This window comes from Solanum dulcamara, chromosome 2 (genome assembly GCF_947179165.1).
Source record: "Solanum dulcamara chromosome 2, daSolDulc1.2, whole genome shotgun sequence".
In the NCBI taxonomy this organism is placed as follows: Eukaryota; Viridiplantae; Streptophyta; class Magnoliopsida; order Solanales; family Solanaceae; genus Solanum; species Solanum dulcamara.
Window position 1 is genome coordinate 74,385,348 of NC_077238.1, and position 15,384 is coordinate 74,400,731.

At 38.0% G+C, this 15,384-nt stretch overlaps 1 protein-coding gene across 1 annotated transcript; it reads left to right on the forward strand.

The window, feature by feature from the left end:
* The first annotated feature begins 5,265 nt into the window (after window positions 1-5,265).
* LOC129872962 (B3 domain-containing protein At2g33720-like) lies at window positions 5,266-6,781 on the forward strand. Its single transcript, XM_055947926.1, has 2 exons — window positions 5,266-5,294; window positions 6,226-6,781. The coding sequence occupies exons 1-2, from the start codon at window positions 5,266-5,268 to the stop codon at window positions 6,779-6,781; spliced, it is 585 nt and encodes a 194-aa protein (XP_055803901.1).
* Window positions 6,782-15,384: the final 8,603 nt, after the last annotated feature.

The following is a 15,384-nucleotide window of genomic DNA, read 5'->3' on the forward strand; positions in this document are numbered from 1 at the left end:
GCCGTCTTAACATCCATTTGATGAATTTCAAGACCATATACAGCTGCAAGTGCCACTAACACCCGAATAGATGTTATTCTTGTTACCGGCGAGTATGTGTCAAAGTAATCAAGACCTTCTTTTTGTCTATAACCTTTGACCACAAGTCTTGCCTTATATTTATCAATAGTGCCATCAGCTTTCATTTTCCTTTTAAATATCCATTTTGATCCTAAAGGTTTATTTCCAGGAGGAAGATCAACCAATTCTCATGTATGGTTATTCAAAATTGATTGAATCTCACTATTGATTGCCTCTTTCCAAAATGCTGAATCAGAAGAAGACATTGCAGCTTTAAATGTTTGAGGCTCATTTTCAAGCAAGAATGTCACAAAATCTGGTCCAAAGGAAGTAGATATCTTTTGACGTTTGCTACGCCTTGGATCCTCTTCGGATGGTTTACTTTCCTTTTGAACTTCTCTTGGTCCTTTAGATCTTTCACTTGAGGATTCACTTTTAGTTTTATACGGATAAATATTTTCAAAAAATTCAGCATTATCTGATTCAATTACCGTATTAACATTAATTTCAGAATTGTCCGATTTGTGAACCAAAAATCGACAAGCTTTGTTGTTTGTAGCATAGCCAATAAAAACACAATCCACGGTCTTTGGTCCGATTTTTACCCTTTTGGGCAAAGGAACTTGGACCTTTGCTAAACACCCCCACACTTTGAAGTATTTCAAGTTGGGTTTTCTTCCTTTCCATAGTTCATATGGAATAGTTTGTGTTTTGCTGTGGGGTACTCTGTTGAGTATTCGATTAGCTGTAAGGATAGCTTCCCCCCACAAGTTCTGCGGTAAACCGGAACTTATTAATAAAGCATTCATCATTTCTTTTAATGTTCGGTTTTTCCTTTCAGCAACTCCATTTGATTGAGGTGTGTAGGGGGCAGTAGTTTGATGAATAATTCCATATTCTAAACATATCTTTTCAAAAGGAGATTCGTATTCTCCACCCCTATCACTTCTAATCATTTTTATCTTTTTATTCAATTAATTTTCTACTTCGTTCTTGTATTGCTTAAATGCACCAATTGCTTCATCCTTACTATTAAGCAAATATACATAACAATATCGAGTGCAATCGTCAATAAAAGTTATAAAATACTTCTTTCCACCACGAGTTGGTGTAGACTTCATATCACAAATGTCTGTGTGAATCAATTCTAAGGGACTAGAATTCCGTTCAATAGATTTATAAGGATGCTTAGCATACTTAGATTCAACACATACTTGACATTTTGATTTATTGCAATCAAAGTTAGGCAATATATTTAAATTAATCAGTTTTCGCAAGGTTTTATGATTGACATGTCCTAAACGTGAATGCCATAAATTATTTGACTCAAGTAAGTAAGAAGAAGCTTGAACTTTATTATTATCAACAACCATTACATTTAGTTTGAAAAGACCCTCAGTGAGGTAGCCTTTTCCTAGATACATTTCATTCTTACTGACAACTACTTTGTCTGAAACTAGAACACACTTGAATCCATTCTTGATAAGAAGGCCGGCAGACACCAAATTCTTTCGCATTTCTGGAACATGATACACTTTGTTCAGCGTCACCACCTTGCCGGATGTCATTTTCAGAAATACTCTCCCATATCCTTCAATCTTTGCAGTTGCAGAATTTCCCATATAGATCGTCGCATCAGGTGCTGTAGGGGAATAAGTAGAGAAGGCTTCTCGGACTGCACACACATGCGAAGTAGCTCCCGAATCAAGCCACCATTCTTTGAAATTACCTACTAGGTTGCATTCTGATAGCATTGCACACAGATCATCAATACCTTCTTTATTTTCCACCATATTGGCTTGTCCCTTTCTCTTGTCCTTTTTCGGAAGACGACAATCTAGAGCTTTGTGTCCAACTTTCCCACAATTATAACAATTGCCCTTGAACTTTTTCTTGTTCTGCTCCTGATTCTTTCCAAAAGGTTGCTTCCTTTTCTTATTCTTTGGAGCAGCATCTTCAACGATGTTCGCTCCCATAATTGCTGAATTTCCACGCAACTTCTTTTCTGCTGTTTTGTTATCTTCCTCAATCTTGAGACGAATCACAAGATCTTCCAACTTCATTTCCTTACGCTTGTGCTTTAGATAATTTTTGAAATCTCTCCACGAAGGAGGCAATTTTTCTATCATTGCAGCCACTTGAAATGCTTCATTAACTACCATGCCTTCAGCAATAAGGTCATGAAAAATAAGTTGTAGTTCTTGAACTTGGGTTCCAACAGTTCTGCTATCTATTATTTTATAATCTAGGAACTTAGCAACTACAAATTTTTTCAAGCATGCGTCTTCAGTCTTGTACTTCTTCTCAAGTGCATCCCATAATTCTTTAGAAGTTTTCACAGCACTATAGACATTGTACAAATCATTATCCAAAGCACTTAGGATGTAGCCCTTGCATAGAAAATCTGCATGTATCCATGCCTCAGTAATCATAAATTTTTCATTGGCCGGCATATCAGCAGCGGGCACAGGAGGATCTTCGTTAGTGAACTTCTGCATACCAAGAGTGGTAAGCCAAAAGAACACCCTTTGCTGCCATTCTTTGAAGTTGGCTCCAGAAAATTTTCCTGGTTTTTCTGCCGGTGGCACAGAAGTGCGGCTTGTTGTAGCAACAGTCGCAGAAGTAGTAGCAGTATCACTTGTCATTTCTTTTCACTGTCAAAATAGACAAACTGTCTTAATATTTCAGAATATCAGACCTTTTACAAAAACAACGACGAAGTTTTTATACTCTTCAAATCGTTGTACAAGTATGAACTTTAATATTCCAATGAAGTTTTTATACTCTTCAAATTAGAATATTTATTTCATACGGAGTAGAAAACCACACAGGTTTTAGTCTCCAAAGACAGAATACAGTTTGGTTAGAAAACAATAATAATATAATTTCCTTAAGATTGTTATTAAACTGTATTGTAAATATTAAAACCAGTAACAACAAGTAAAGGTAATAAAACACAGAATCTGAAAAATTAATGTAGAAACAGAATCGAGCCCACTGAATGCACAGTGTGTCCTTAAGGAAATTATTCCCCTCAAAGTACCCGAGGTTTTGGAATTTTTCCTCCCAGGATAGAACGATTTACTCACCAAAGTAGAGGTACTGCAAATCTTTGATGACAGCGAACCACTTGAAGGATGTATATCACACGATTTTAGGAAGTGCAGAAAGAAGAAGAAGAAGATGGTATGTTCAGAATTTCGTACGAGGTTTTGGAATTTTTCCTCCCAGGATAGAACGATTTACTCACCAAAGTAGAGGTACTGCAAATCTTTGATGACAGCGAACCACTTGAAGGATGTATATCACACGATTTTAGGAAGTGCAGAAAGAAGAAGAAGAAGATGGTATGTTCAGAATTTCGTATGGAACATTCTGAAGATTTACAAATATATATATAGACTGTTTACACCTTTTCAGAAAAGGCACCTGTTGGAAAAAGGTTTGCAACTTTTCGGACAAGGTTGCAACCATTCAAAAATCCGTTGGAAAAAACGGAGGGAAATTTTAAATTAATCCGGGAAGAAAATCATATCGATTGACCGAAGCCGAAGCCGAAGCCGAAGCCGAAGCCGAAGCCGAGCCGAGCGACGACGACGGCGCGAGGGGAGACCCTCTTCTTGACCCTTTAGCAACATGAAGGAGTGCTTCTACTTTTAAGTAGGAGACTTTTCATTTCCACCACCTATGTGGGACCAAAGCTTATTTAATAAATCAAGAGAGAACATATCATTTCCTCTCCACTTCTTTTTCCCTCAATTTCCCATTCAACCTATCAATTAAACCCAACAGTGCACTGACAGTACTGACGGATATGCATTTATCTAGAACAACTCATAACTCTCCATGCCAATTGTTAAGTATCAGAATTGCACTCGGTATTTTCATCATTTGCCACTAACCAGTTAATCGCACAGAAAATCACTAAACTTAGGATACAAAGTTAAAGTAAATTAACAAATTGGAGGAGTTGCTCAGATGTTGATTAACAAAGTCACTAAACTATTTTCTATATAAGACTTAAGTTTAAGCACTACGTATGAACCACTACAAGAGTTGCTCGATAATAAAAGAGCACTACATATGACTAAATGTTGTCTTGCTTTGAGATCAAAATTAGTTAGACAGACAACTGGGTTTCACTTTAAACGTGAATACACAAATTGGTATTGCTAGCGAGAGGAGATTTTATATGCATCAATAAATGCATCATAGGTGTTTGCACTTAGGTTATCTTATTTAATTAAAACTGATTAAAATTTTACTTTAAAAATTTATTAAACATACTAAATTTATATAATTTTATGTATATCAAGTGCGAATAATTATTTATTGTAAAAAAAGAAAAGGTTTATGTAATTTCTGTTATAGATCCATGGTAAAACAACAAAAGAAAGTGGTAAAAATTAACCTAAAGCACAAGTAACAATTACTCTCCTCAATGTCAGGATTTTGTTACTATTCTTCAGCTAATCACAACTGCACTACTCTTAATTACTTGCTTTACTATTTGATTATTTACTTTTTGGAATATGTCTATGCTAAACGGATGTGGTGACAGAATATATAATGGACGTACATTATTTCTTTATTTAATGTTAAAAAAAAAATAGAGGTTGAAATATTCTTTTAGCTTTAAATTTGGCCTAGTTATATGATTTTATGCTACTTGAAATGAAATTAAAATATTGGTCTAACTCAGAGAATGATATACATAAAAAAAATTGATTTGTTGTCTGATATTTAGTTTGGAGTTCAAATTAATCGAATTACTTGTGTATGATCAATTGAAGGTGAAACATTCTTTATCGGAATTTTTTCTATTTCCACAGTTGAAACTCGAGATCCTTGATTAAAAAAAGAAAGATCCTATCCATCTCACCACAATCCTTGATGTGATAGACGAAATAACATTAAACGTACATACACAAATTGGTTTAGCTGGCAAGAGGAGATTTTGTGTGCATCAATAAGTCCATGATGTATTTGCACTTGGGTTATCTCATTCAATTATAATTAATTAAAACTTTTTAAAAAAAATAATTAATTAATCATACTAAATGTATATAATTTTATGTAAATTGAGTGCTAATAATTTTTTATAGTAAAAAAAAAAAGAGGTTTATGTAATTGCTCTCATAGATGCACGGTAAAACAAAGGAAGAAAATGGTAAAAATTAACCTAAAGGAGAGTTACTCTCCTCCATGTTAGGATTTTTGTTACTATTCTTCAGGTAATCACAACTGTACTACTCTTAATTAGTTGCTTAAGTGTTGCAATTTTATTTTTTACTTCCCTGTGTAAATGTTAGTGGGGAAAAAATTGTTTATGTGATTTACTATAAAATTTATTCAATGTTTACATTAAGCTAATAAATACATGACATGTGTTTGTATATATATATTCCATTAACTCTTAATCACGATTCATTAACATTCATCGTAACCTTATTAAATTATATATAAATACATACCCAATGCAAGTAAATATTTAGTCATTTAATTTTGAGAGATCTTAGAGATATTTTTATTTTTATTTTTATTTTATGGAAATGTGTTTTTAGTTGGCAAGCTACCCTCATTTGAGTAAGTGTAGTCGGACAATATTTGATTAAGTTATGTTTAGATATGAAAATTTATTTTAAAAATAAATAAATTGTGAATAATAATATTGTGCTTGAAATAGGCATCAAACAAGTTTTTTTAAAAAAAATATATTTTAATTATAAAAGTTTAATATACAAATATTAATGACCAAGCTTCAACTTGAAAATTACGACTTCAGTTTTTGCAAGTTTATTTAATATACAAATATTAGTTTGTGACTTAAAGGTATTAATACCAAAAATTGCAAAAGTGAAAAAATAAATTAACAAATTAAAAGTGGTGAAATTAGAGGAAACAGTCGCAAGTTAAGAAAGCAAAAAAACCTAAGAGGACACGCTTTTAGTAATTGGGATGCATAGAAAGTCTTCATTAAATCTTTAACTTATTTTCTCAAATTCAAATAAGCAAAGATTTAATAAATATTTTAGTACTCTTTAATTATTAATTCTCCTAATATTTTTTACTATATATTTTATATTAAGAGATCAAAAGTCAAAACAAGTTTTTTTTCCTCTAAAACACAATTTGTACTGTTACTGCCTCTTCTTCTTTTTTCAGTATATTATTTTCTTGGGAATTGTATCCTTTGCTAGTTTCTCAAAAATCTTTGCTTACCATGAAGAAGACATTCTTTTACGGTTTCTTTTCATCAAAGACTGAAGAAGAAACTTGCAAAGTTAACAACACTCCACGGGTAGCGACTCGAGAACTAGTGGAGATAAGGGACTTATATCCAGCCCCAAAAATTGATCTGAAAAATCCGTGGCAGATCAAGAAAAAAATTACCCGTGACGAGATTATTGTAGGAATGCTGGTGATTCCATTTTTCGAGACGTTTGAGTACATTATTCGATACTGGACTTTGGACATCTCCAAAAGTTTGGAGAACGGGTGCAAGGTGTGTGTTGATGTGTGGGATGTAACTGAGGAGAATGTTCCCAAGAAGTATGAAGGTGGAAGTGTTTGCTTAAAGAAGCTATACAACGACGACTATTCTCTTTCATGTATCGAATTGTTCAGCGGATTAAGCGTTGGTGATGAAATTGGGCTTTATTGGGATCCTAGATCTTCAAATTTGATGTTCAAATTACTTTCTCATGTTCATACTTTGTGAAAGGTAGAGAAAGGTCCAAGAATTTAGTATAAAAAAACATATCATAGTCTTTTGCTTAGTAATGTTGAAGATTTGATTATGATATTGGAATATTTACACTATGGAGAGTGATGATTTGTTGAAGTTCCGAATTTAGTCTTCCTGTACTTGTAGTATTATTGTGCTCTCTGTTTTTAAAGAATGGAAGTCTTTGTATTTGGTAGTGATAGTTATTTTCAGTCATAAATGGATCATTCACCTGCATCATCATTTTGATATTTAGCACTAATATCAATTTATATTTGTGTTATATATTTGTTATCAATGTTAAGTTGGTTAGAATTCTCCTAAATTTACGAAGAAGAAAAAAAGTTAGTTCCCTTTAATTTGGCATCAACTAATATTTATTCACTTCAATTTTGAGTGTGCACAAGTAGACGGTTTAATCTGTATAAAATCAAACAAATAGACACATATGTCCTACGTGGCATAATACACATAGGATTCCATGTAGGCTCATTAATCCACATAGGTGCGTTTGTATATCATGCATATGACCTGCAATATTCGAGTGTTTATTTATGCATATTTTGAATAGTTAAAGTGCTTAATTGTGCACTGGCAAAAAAAAAGCACTTGATATGTTCAAAGTATAGGGGTGTTTGACATGTGATTAAAATGCAACATTAGAATGAAATGTATCTAATATATATTTAAGGCATAATACATAAACGTGCCTTTTAACTTGGCCTTAACTGACATCTATGCCCTCTAACCGTGTGCACAAGTATGCACTTAAACTTGTATAAAATTGAACAAATAGACACACTCATCCTATATGAAACTTTTTATCCTACATGACGTCCTACGTGTATTATGCCACGTAGGATACGTGTGTCTATTGTTCAATTTTATAAACTTAAGTGTCTATTTATGGACATCCAAAGTCGAAGGACATAAATATCAGCCAAAACCAAGTTAAAGGACATATTAATTTTCTGTATTATGCCTATATTTAAAACACATATACTAAAACTATGAATTATTTGTTTCCATCGGAATCTACAACTAACTATTTGGAGCAATAGTATCTAGCAATCATATCATACTTGGACAAGAACTTATCATTTCTATGTGAAATTTCTAGTATGTGATGATTCTTGCAGATACCCAATTTTTTATTCATAGCCCAATAGTGATGAAATCATAACTGCTATATCTAAAAGCAGCTAATAAATAATAAATGAGACAATAATAATAAGAACATTAGAAATTTATGAGGTTTGGCAAAAGTTTATTTTCTTTTGCTTAATCCTCGGACACAATCAATCAATATTTATTTCACTCCAAAAGAATACAAGTGAAATACTACAAGAGACAAAGAAGACCAAATGCCTTAGAATATGAGAAGGCAAGTGAGAGGTGTGTTTCAAATGAATCAAGAGCTACCTATTTATAGGAATGAATTCTTCTTCTTGATTTCATCCACGACATCACTATGTGTCAAAATGTCAAGGTTTAACTTGTGAAACCAAATAATGGTTTACCAAACTTTCACCTATAATGTTACTACCTTAACTTTTTATACCAATGAAGAATTATCTTTGTAACACCCCAAAAATTTCTACGCCAAGACCCAAACCATTTTTCATATGCGTATAGGATCGAACTCGATGATTTCTAGTTGTATATATGAGATAGGATCCATTCCTAAGTGATTGAAGAGTATTAGATGTGTTTTAGGGTTATAAGGGATCTCTATAACCAAGTCAAGCCCAAAGGATTTTTATCGACTAAGTTTTCGCATGAGACCATAGAAGGGTCCACTTCAAATGACCATATCTCCTAGAATATAACGAATTGGGTATCCCATCACCTAACAAATTAAAGTTCTTTGAGTCTTCTTTCCAACGCCACCAAGACTGCAATTTTTGGAGTTTGGAGTCAAAAGTTATGACCATTTTTCTATAGACTATCATTGCAGGAATTTCAGGCCTGGGGCTACAGTGGCGCCCGATGCCACTATAGCGCCCGAAACTAGCCTCAGTAGTTTGGGTGCTGGCGCGGCGCACCAGCAGGATTTTTAGCCCATTTTTCAGATTTTTGATGAAGGGCAACTTGGACATTTTTCCTAAATGTATATACCCGAACTTGGACATGTTTGGGGGTCATTTTTTCAATCTTTCACCTCCCCAAAACCCTAAACTTCATCCTCTTCTCTCTCAAATTATCCCCTCCAATTTTTGCTCTCAAACTCAAGGATTCAAGCTCCCCAATTGAAGGCCTAACATCAAGACTTCTCCATTTCTTTTCAAGTTTTTCATTCAAGAGTTGACTCCTCAAGGTATGTGGTTTTTCATCGATGGGTTCTTCCACCCATGGAGCCCAAATGTTTTCTCAACCTAGCATTTCAATTCAAAATGATGAAATCTTATGGGTTTTTACATGATGGTTTCAAATGCATAGATTATGTTATATTTGAAGTTTATTTACTTATATTGATATATATTGACTCTCAATTCCAAGTGATGAGTTTTTATGGATTTTCATACAACGATTTCAAATGTATAGATTCTTGAATATTTGAAGTTTATTACCTATATTAACTTATGTTGATTCGTATTTACATGAAATGGATGGTTTATCAAGGTACTTATATGAAGATTTGAAAGGTAGTTGTAACACCCCTCAAAATTTCTTCCTAAGATTCGGGCTTTCTTTGTACACGTGTGGGGCCCATCGTATTTATTTCGAAGTATGTGCTCGAGTTAAGATGAGTCCCTGAGGAATTTAAGAGCGTTGGAGGTGATGTGGGGTCATTGAGGACCCCTAGGACCGAGCTAAGTCCAAAGGATCCGTCGTGGCTAAGTTTAGGACGAGTTCATGTAAGGGTCGACTTTTAACGACCCTATCTTTTGAAGGACGTCAATCTGGGTGGCCCACGACCTATCAAATTAAAGGTCGTCGAGTCTTCTTTCCAACGCCACCAAGAACGTAAATTTTGGAGTTCGGAGTCAAAAGATATGACGATCCGAAGACGAACTAGCACGACAGGAATTTTATTTTTGGCCTGGGTTGCAACTGCTGGGGATATGGCTTTGGCGCTGTAAGGGCGCGACGCGCCACTATCGCGCCAGAAACATGCCTCAGTAGTTTGGTCCCTGGCGCGACGCGCCACTAAAAGTTGTGCAGGGTTTTTCAGGCCAAATTCCCAGAATTTAGAATAATAGGCTTGGCGCTGTAAGGGCGCGACGCGCCACTATCGCGCCAGAAACATGCCTCAGTAGTTTGGTCCCTGGCGCGATGCGCCACTAAAAGTTGTGCAGGTTTTGGGCGTAATTGGCCTTGGCGCTGTAAGGGCGCGACGCGCCACTATCGCGCCAAGGGCGTTTTTGCCTGATTTTCAGAAATTGGAGGAAGGACAATTTGGGAAATTTCCCAAATTATATATACACAAGCCTTGTGTATTTTGGGGGCATTTATTCATCCCCCACTCTCTCTCTAAAGAAAAGCCCTAGCTCCTCTCCCTTCTCTCTTCTCTCTTCTCTTCTTCTCCATTTCCAACCAAAAAAGAGTCCAAGAACTTCAAGATTTGAGTCCTCCATTGAAGACCCAACTACAAGGTTTTCTTCAAGTCTTCACTAAGGTATGTAAGGCTATCCAAAACATGGGTTGAGTCCATCCATGTGCCCTATTCTTGTTTTGAGGTTAGATATTCATAAAAATGGAGTTTCTTGGTATGGTAAATGTTTGAATGAGCTTTGTCTCCATTTTATTTAATTATTTATGTGCCAATGTTGTTGAGCTAAGAGGTTCCTAAAATGAGCCCTTATGTGAGTATGAGATGATGAAGGAATGAGTTGCTAAATATGTTTTATTGATCTTCTTAATTATGTAGATTTGATAAAGTATATTATTTTCTTAAAAATGTTGCCTATTATAAAAATGTCGATTTAAAGTCTTGAAGGTGTGGTGAGTCATGAGGATTTTCTCAAATGGATGGAGGTAATGATTGATTATATCTAGATGATGTTATACATGTGCATTTAAATTTTCTTTGAAGATATGATTGAGATTGAGCAATTAGTATGCTTGGAAGAGATTTGATTGTGATAGAGTTGATGAGTTGACAAGGTTGTAATGAGACTTGTTGATATGAGTTGATTGAGTTGATTGGATGGAGTTTTATGAGCATTGAGTCTTGGGAGGAGTATCGAGCACCGAATTGGGCAAGAGTATAGTCCATACTCGAACCCAATACCTGTGTTGCCAAACGTAGGGGGGATTGAACCGTTAAAGTCGGATGCTTCCCCGAGAGCTTTTGTCCTGACATTATAGGACCTGGTTGGATTAGATCCATGAGTGTTCGTCGTTCATGCCCTGGCAAGGTATGAACGGGCGTGGCAACGACGTCGTTTCGTTGTACCTTCACTGGCTCATAAGTGTTGGTTGTCGGTTAAGAGAAACTCCCAAATAGGTGTTGATAGTACTCTGAGTCAGATTGAGTTGAATTGTATATGATTGGTCCAGTCTAAATCATATCCTTGTTTAGACTTGGGACATTTGATTGAGTTGTCATCCCTTTTGAGTTGAGCTCCCGAGTTGATTTATTCTTCCTTGATGTTCGTTGTATTCGGCCATTTTACATACTCGTACATTCCATGTACTGACGCCATTTGGCCTGCATCGTTTCATGATGCAGAGACAGGTACTAGAGATCATCTATCGGCGCTCTGTTGAAGATCCACATACACTTCCAGCCAGTCGGTGAGTCCTCCTAGTTCCCGGAGGATATTGGGCCTTCTTGTACAGTTTTGTTGTTCTTCCTTTTATTTAGATTGTTGGTAGCCATGGGCTTGTCATTGGCACCTTTTTGACATGAGTAGAGGCTTCATAGACTGGAGTGTGGGAGGTCGAGCGGTCATCTTGAGGAGTCCTATTTTTATTGTCTTCTTTTGATTGTAAATGTTTGGCCTTCGGCCCTTATATTATGAAAAGTATTTCTTTAAATTGAGTTCCTGCTAAGAGAATGTTCTTGAATGAAGGAGTGACTGACCAGGTGGTTCGCTCGGAGGTCAGAAATGGCCTTCGGGTGCCGGTTACGTCTAGGGTACCCTTCCGGGGCGTGACAACATGGTATCAGAGCACAGAGTTCAAGTGTCCTAGAGTCTTGCTTATGGGTGTTTTGTGCACCACACTTATAATCAGGAGGCTATAAGACATTAGGAATTATTCCACTTCTTTCATACTCTGAATTCGTGCGATGGAGTTAAACTCCATGAAACTTCCTTTCTAATTCGTGCGTTCATACGTTACAGATAATGCCTCCTAAACGTACCACTAGCCAGAGGAATATTGATAATGCAGGGATGCCACAGTCAGAGGCACGCCCAGCAAGAGCTAGAGGCCGACCCGCGAGATATGCGGAGGCACCTCAAGTGCCATCTACTCTACCTGCACCCACATCAGAAGCTGAATTTCGAGGGGCAATTGCCATGCTCACTCAACTAATGGCCGCTCGAAGTGGCAATCAGAGTTCGCCGACTCTCAGCTCTAGTTCCCAGGAACCATCTGCTGCCACTAGAATTAGAGACTTTCTGAGGATGAACCCACCGGCATTTACAGGTTCTAAGGTTGATGAAGATCCCCAGAATTTCATTGATGAAATGTGGAAGATTCTAAAAGCTATGCACGCTACAGAAATTGAGGGGGTCGAGTTGGTGTCTTATCAACTCAAAGATGTGGCAAATATTTGGTATAACCAATGGGAACAAGGTAGGGGTGAAGATGCTGAACCTGCTAGGTGGGATGAATTTGAGGGAGCTTTTCTTGACCACTTCTTTCCCCGAGAATTGAGGGAAACGAAGGTGGAGGAATTTGTTAATCTGAAACAGGAAGGTATGTCGGCTAAGGAGTATGGCCTAAGGTTCATCCAGCTGTCCAGGTATGCTCCAGAAATGATTCCTGATGTGAGGTCGAAGATGAGAAAGTTCGTCTCCGGATTAGGGAGGCATGTGAAGAAGGAATGCAAGGCAGCATTGTTGATCTCGGATATGGACCTTTCCAGATTAATGGTGTATGCTCAACAGGTAGAGGAGGAAAAGAGAAAAGACAGAGAAGAGCACCTGAGCAAAAAGGCAAGGTCATCTGGGCATGAGAATGAGCAGAGGCAAGGCAAGGGCAACAGGTCCTTCTTCCAGAAGAGACCTTCCACCTATGCCTCATCTATCGCCAGCGCACCGATGCCGCAGGACAGGTATGATCGGCAGGGACAAAGTCGCCAAAATTTCAGACCTCAGGTTTCTCAATCCCCGGCCAGTGTAAGTCAAGGTTCGAAGGGAAAGCCACCATGCAGCAAGTGTGGTAGGCTCCACTTGGGAGAATGCAGAGCAAGAAGGGTTGGTTGCTATAAATGCGGCCAAATGGGCCATCTTCTAAGAGAATGCCCAACATGGGGGAACAGGGCCCAGTCCTCTGCCACCGCACCACCAGCTAGAGGTAATCAGAGGGGCGCTACTCTAGGGACGAGTGGAGGTACAAACCGCCTATATGCTATGGGTAGTCGCCAAGATCAGGAGAAATCTCCAAACGTCGTGACGGGTATGATTCGAGTCTCTTCTTTTGATTGTTATATATTGATGGACCCAGGTGCCACCCTATCTTTTGTGACTCCTTATGTGGCTAGCAAATTCAATAAAATTCCTAAACGTCTTCTTGAGCCTTTTAGTGTGGCCACTCCTATCGGTGATTCTGTCCTAGCTGAGAGAGTCTATAGAGATTGTACCATGTCAATTCATCACAGGAACACCTTGGCTAACTTGGTTGAGTTAGACATGGTTGATTTCGACGTGATCCTTGGCATGGACTGGCTTTATGTCTGTTATGCCTCTATTGATTGTAGAACTCAGATTATCACGTTCAAATTCCCGAATGAGGCTGTCATAGAGTGGAAGGGTAGTCCTATTGTGCCTAAAGGTAAGTTTATTTCATACCTTAGGGCCAGGAAGCTAATCTCAAAAGGGTGTATTTATCACCTTGTCCGAGTGAAAGATGACAGCATTGAGTCTCCATCTCTTGAGTCGGTTTCGATTCTCAACGAATTTCCGGATGTCTTTCCTGAAGATCTGCCTGGAGTCCCTCCTGATAGGGAGATCGACTTCGGGATTGATGTTCTTCCTGATACCCAGCCTATCTCAATTCCCCCATATAGAATGGCTCCGGCTGAGTTGAAGGAGTTGAAGGAGCAGCTGAAGGACTTGTTAGATAAGGGATTCATTAGGCCGAGTGTCTCGCCATGGGGTGCTCCGGTCCTATTTGTACGAAAGAAGGATGGGTCCCTTAGAATGTGTATCGACTACAGGCAGTTGAATAAAGTCATTGTGAAGAACAAATACCCTCTCCCCAGAATAGATGACTTATTCGACCAACTTCAAGGTGCCACTTGTTTCTCAAAGATAGACTTGAGATCCGGCTACCACCAGTTGAAGGTGAGAGAATGCGATGTTCCGAAGACTGCTTTCTGGACTCGTTATGGCCACTTTGAATTCTTGGTCATGTCTTTTGGGCTGACTAATGCTCCCGCCGCTTTTATGGATCTCATGAACCGGGTATTCAAACCGTACCTTGATATGTTTGTGATTGTATTCATAGATGATATTCTGGTTTACTCCAAGAACGAAGAGGAGCACGCCTATCATTTTATGGTCGTTCTACAAACTTTGAGAGACCAGGTATTGTATGCAAAGTTCTCTAAATGTGAATTTTGGCTTGCATCGGTGGCCTTCTTAGGCCACATTGTATCTGGAGATGGTATTCAGGTGGATGCTCAGAAAATAGAAGTTGTGAAAAATTGGCCTAGACCCACATCCCCAACAGAGATAAGGAGCTTTCTGGGCTTGGCCGGGTACTATCGAAGGTTTGTAGAGGGATTCTCATCCATATCATCACCATTGACTAAGCTGACCCAAAAGAAGGCTAAGTTCCAATGGTCTGATGCTTGTGAGGAGAGTTTCCAGAAATTGAAGACCAAGCTAACCACTGCTCCTGTTCTAACCTTGCCCGATGGGACAGAAGGTTTTGTGATTTATTGTGATGCCTCCAGAATTGGTTTGGGTTGTGTGTTGATGCAAAGGGGGAAGGTGATAGCCTATGCTTCAAGACAGCTTAAGCTTCATGAGAGGAATTACCCAACTCATGACCTTGAGCTGGCAGCTGTGGTGTATGCACTTAAAATCTGGCGCCACTACCTGTATGGAGTGCATATCGATGTATTCACCGATCACAAGAGCTTGCAATACGTCTTTAGCCAGAAGGAACTCAACCTGAGGCAAAGGAGATGGCTTGAGCTACTCAAGGACTATGATATGAGCATCCTCTACCATCCAGGTAAAGCTAATGTTGTTGCTGATGCTCTTAGCAGGTTGTCTATGGGTAGCACTGCCCATATGGAGGAAGGAGGGAGAGAATTGGCGAAGGAGGTACACAGGTTAGCCCGACTGGGAGTTCATCTGGAAGAGAACAATGAAGGCGGAGTTACAGTTCAGGACGGGTCTACATCCTCACTTGTGGCAGAGGTGAAGGAGAAGCAAGACCAAGATCCCGTCCTTCTCCAATTAAAGGGAGTT

What these genes read in the sequence shown, in the direction of transcription:
- LOC129872962 (XM_055947926.1), top strand. Translation starts at nt 5,266, where the DNA reads ATGTTAGGATTTTTGTTACTATTCTTCAG. An exon ending in TTTTTGTTACTATTCTTCAG is followed by an intron (nt 5,295 to 6,225) that starts GTAATCACAACT and finishes TTCTTTTTTCAG; the next exon opens with TATATTATTTTCTTGGGAAT.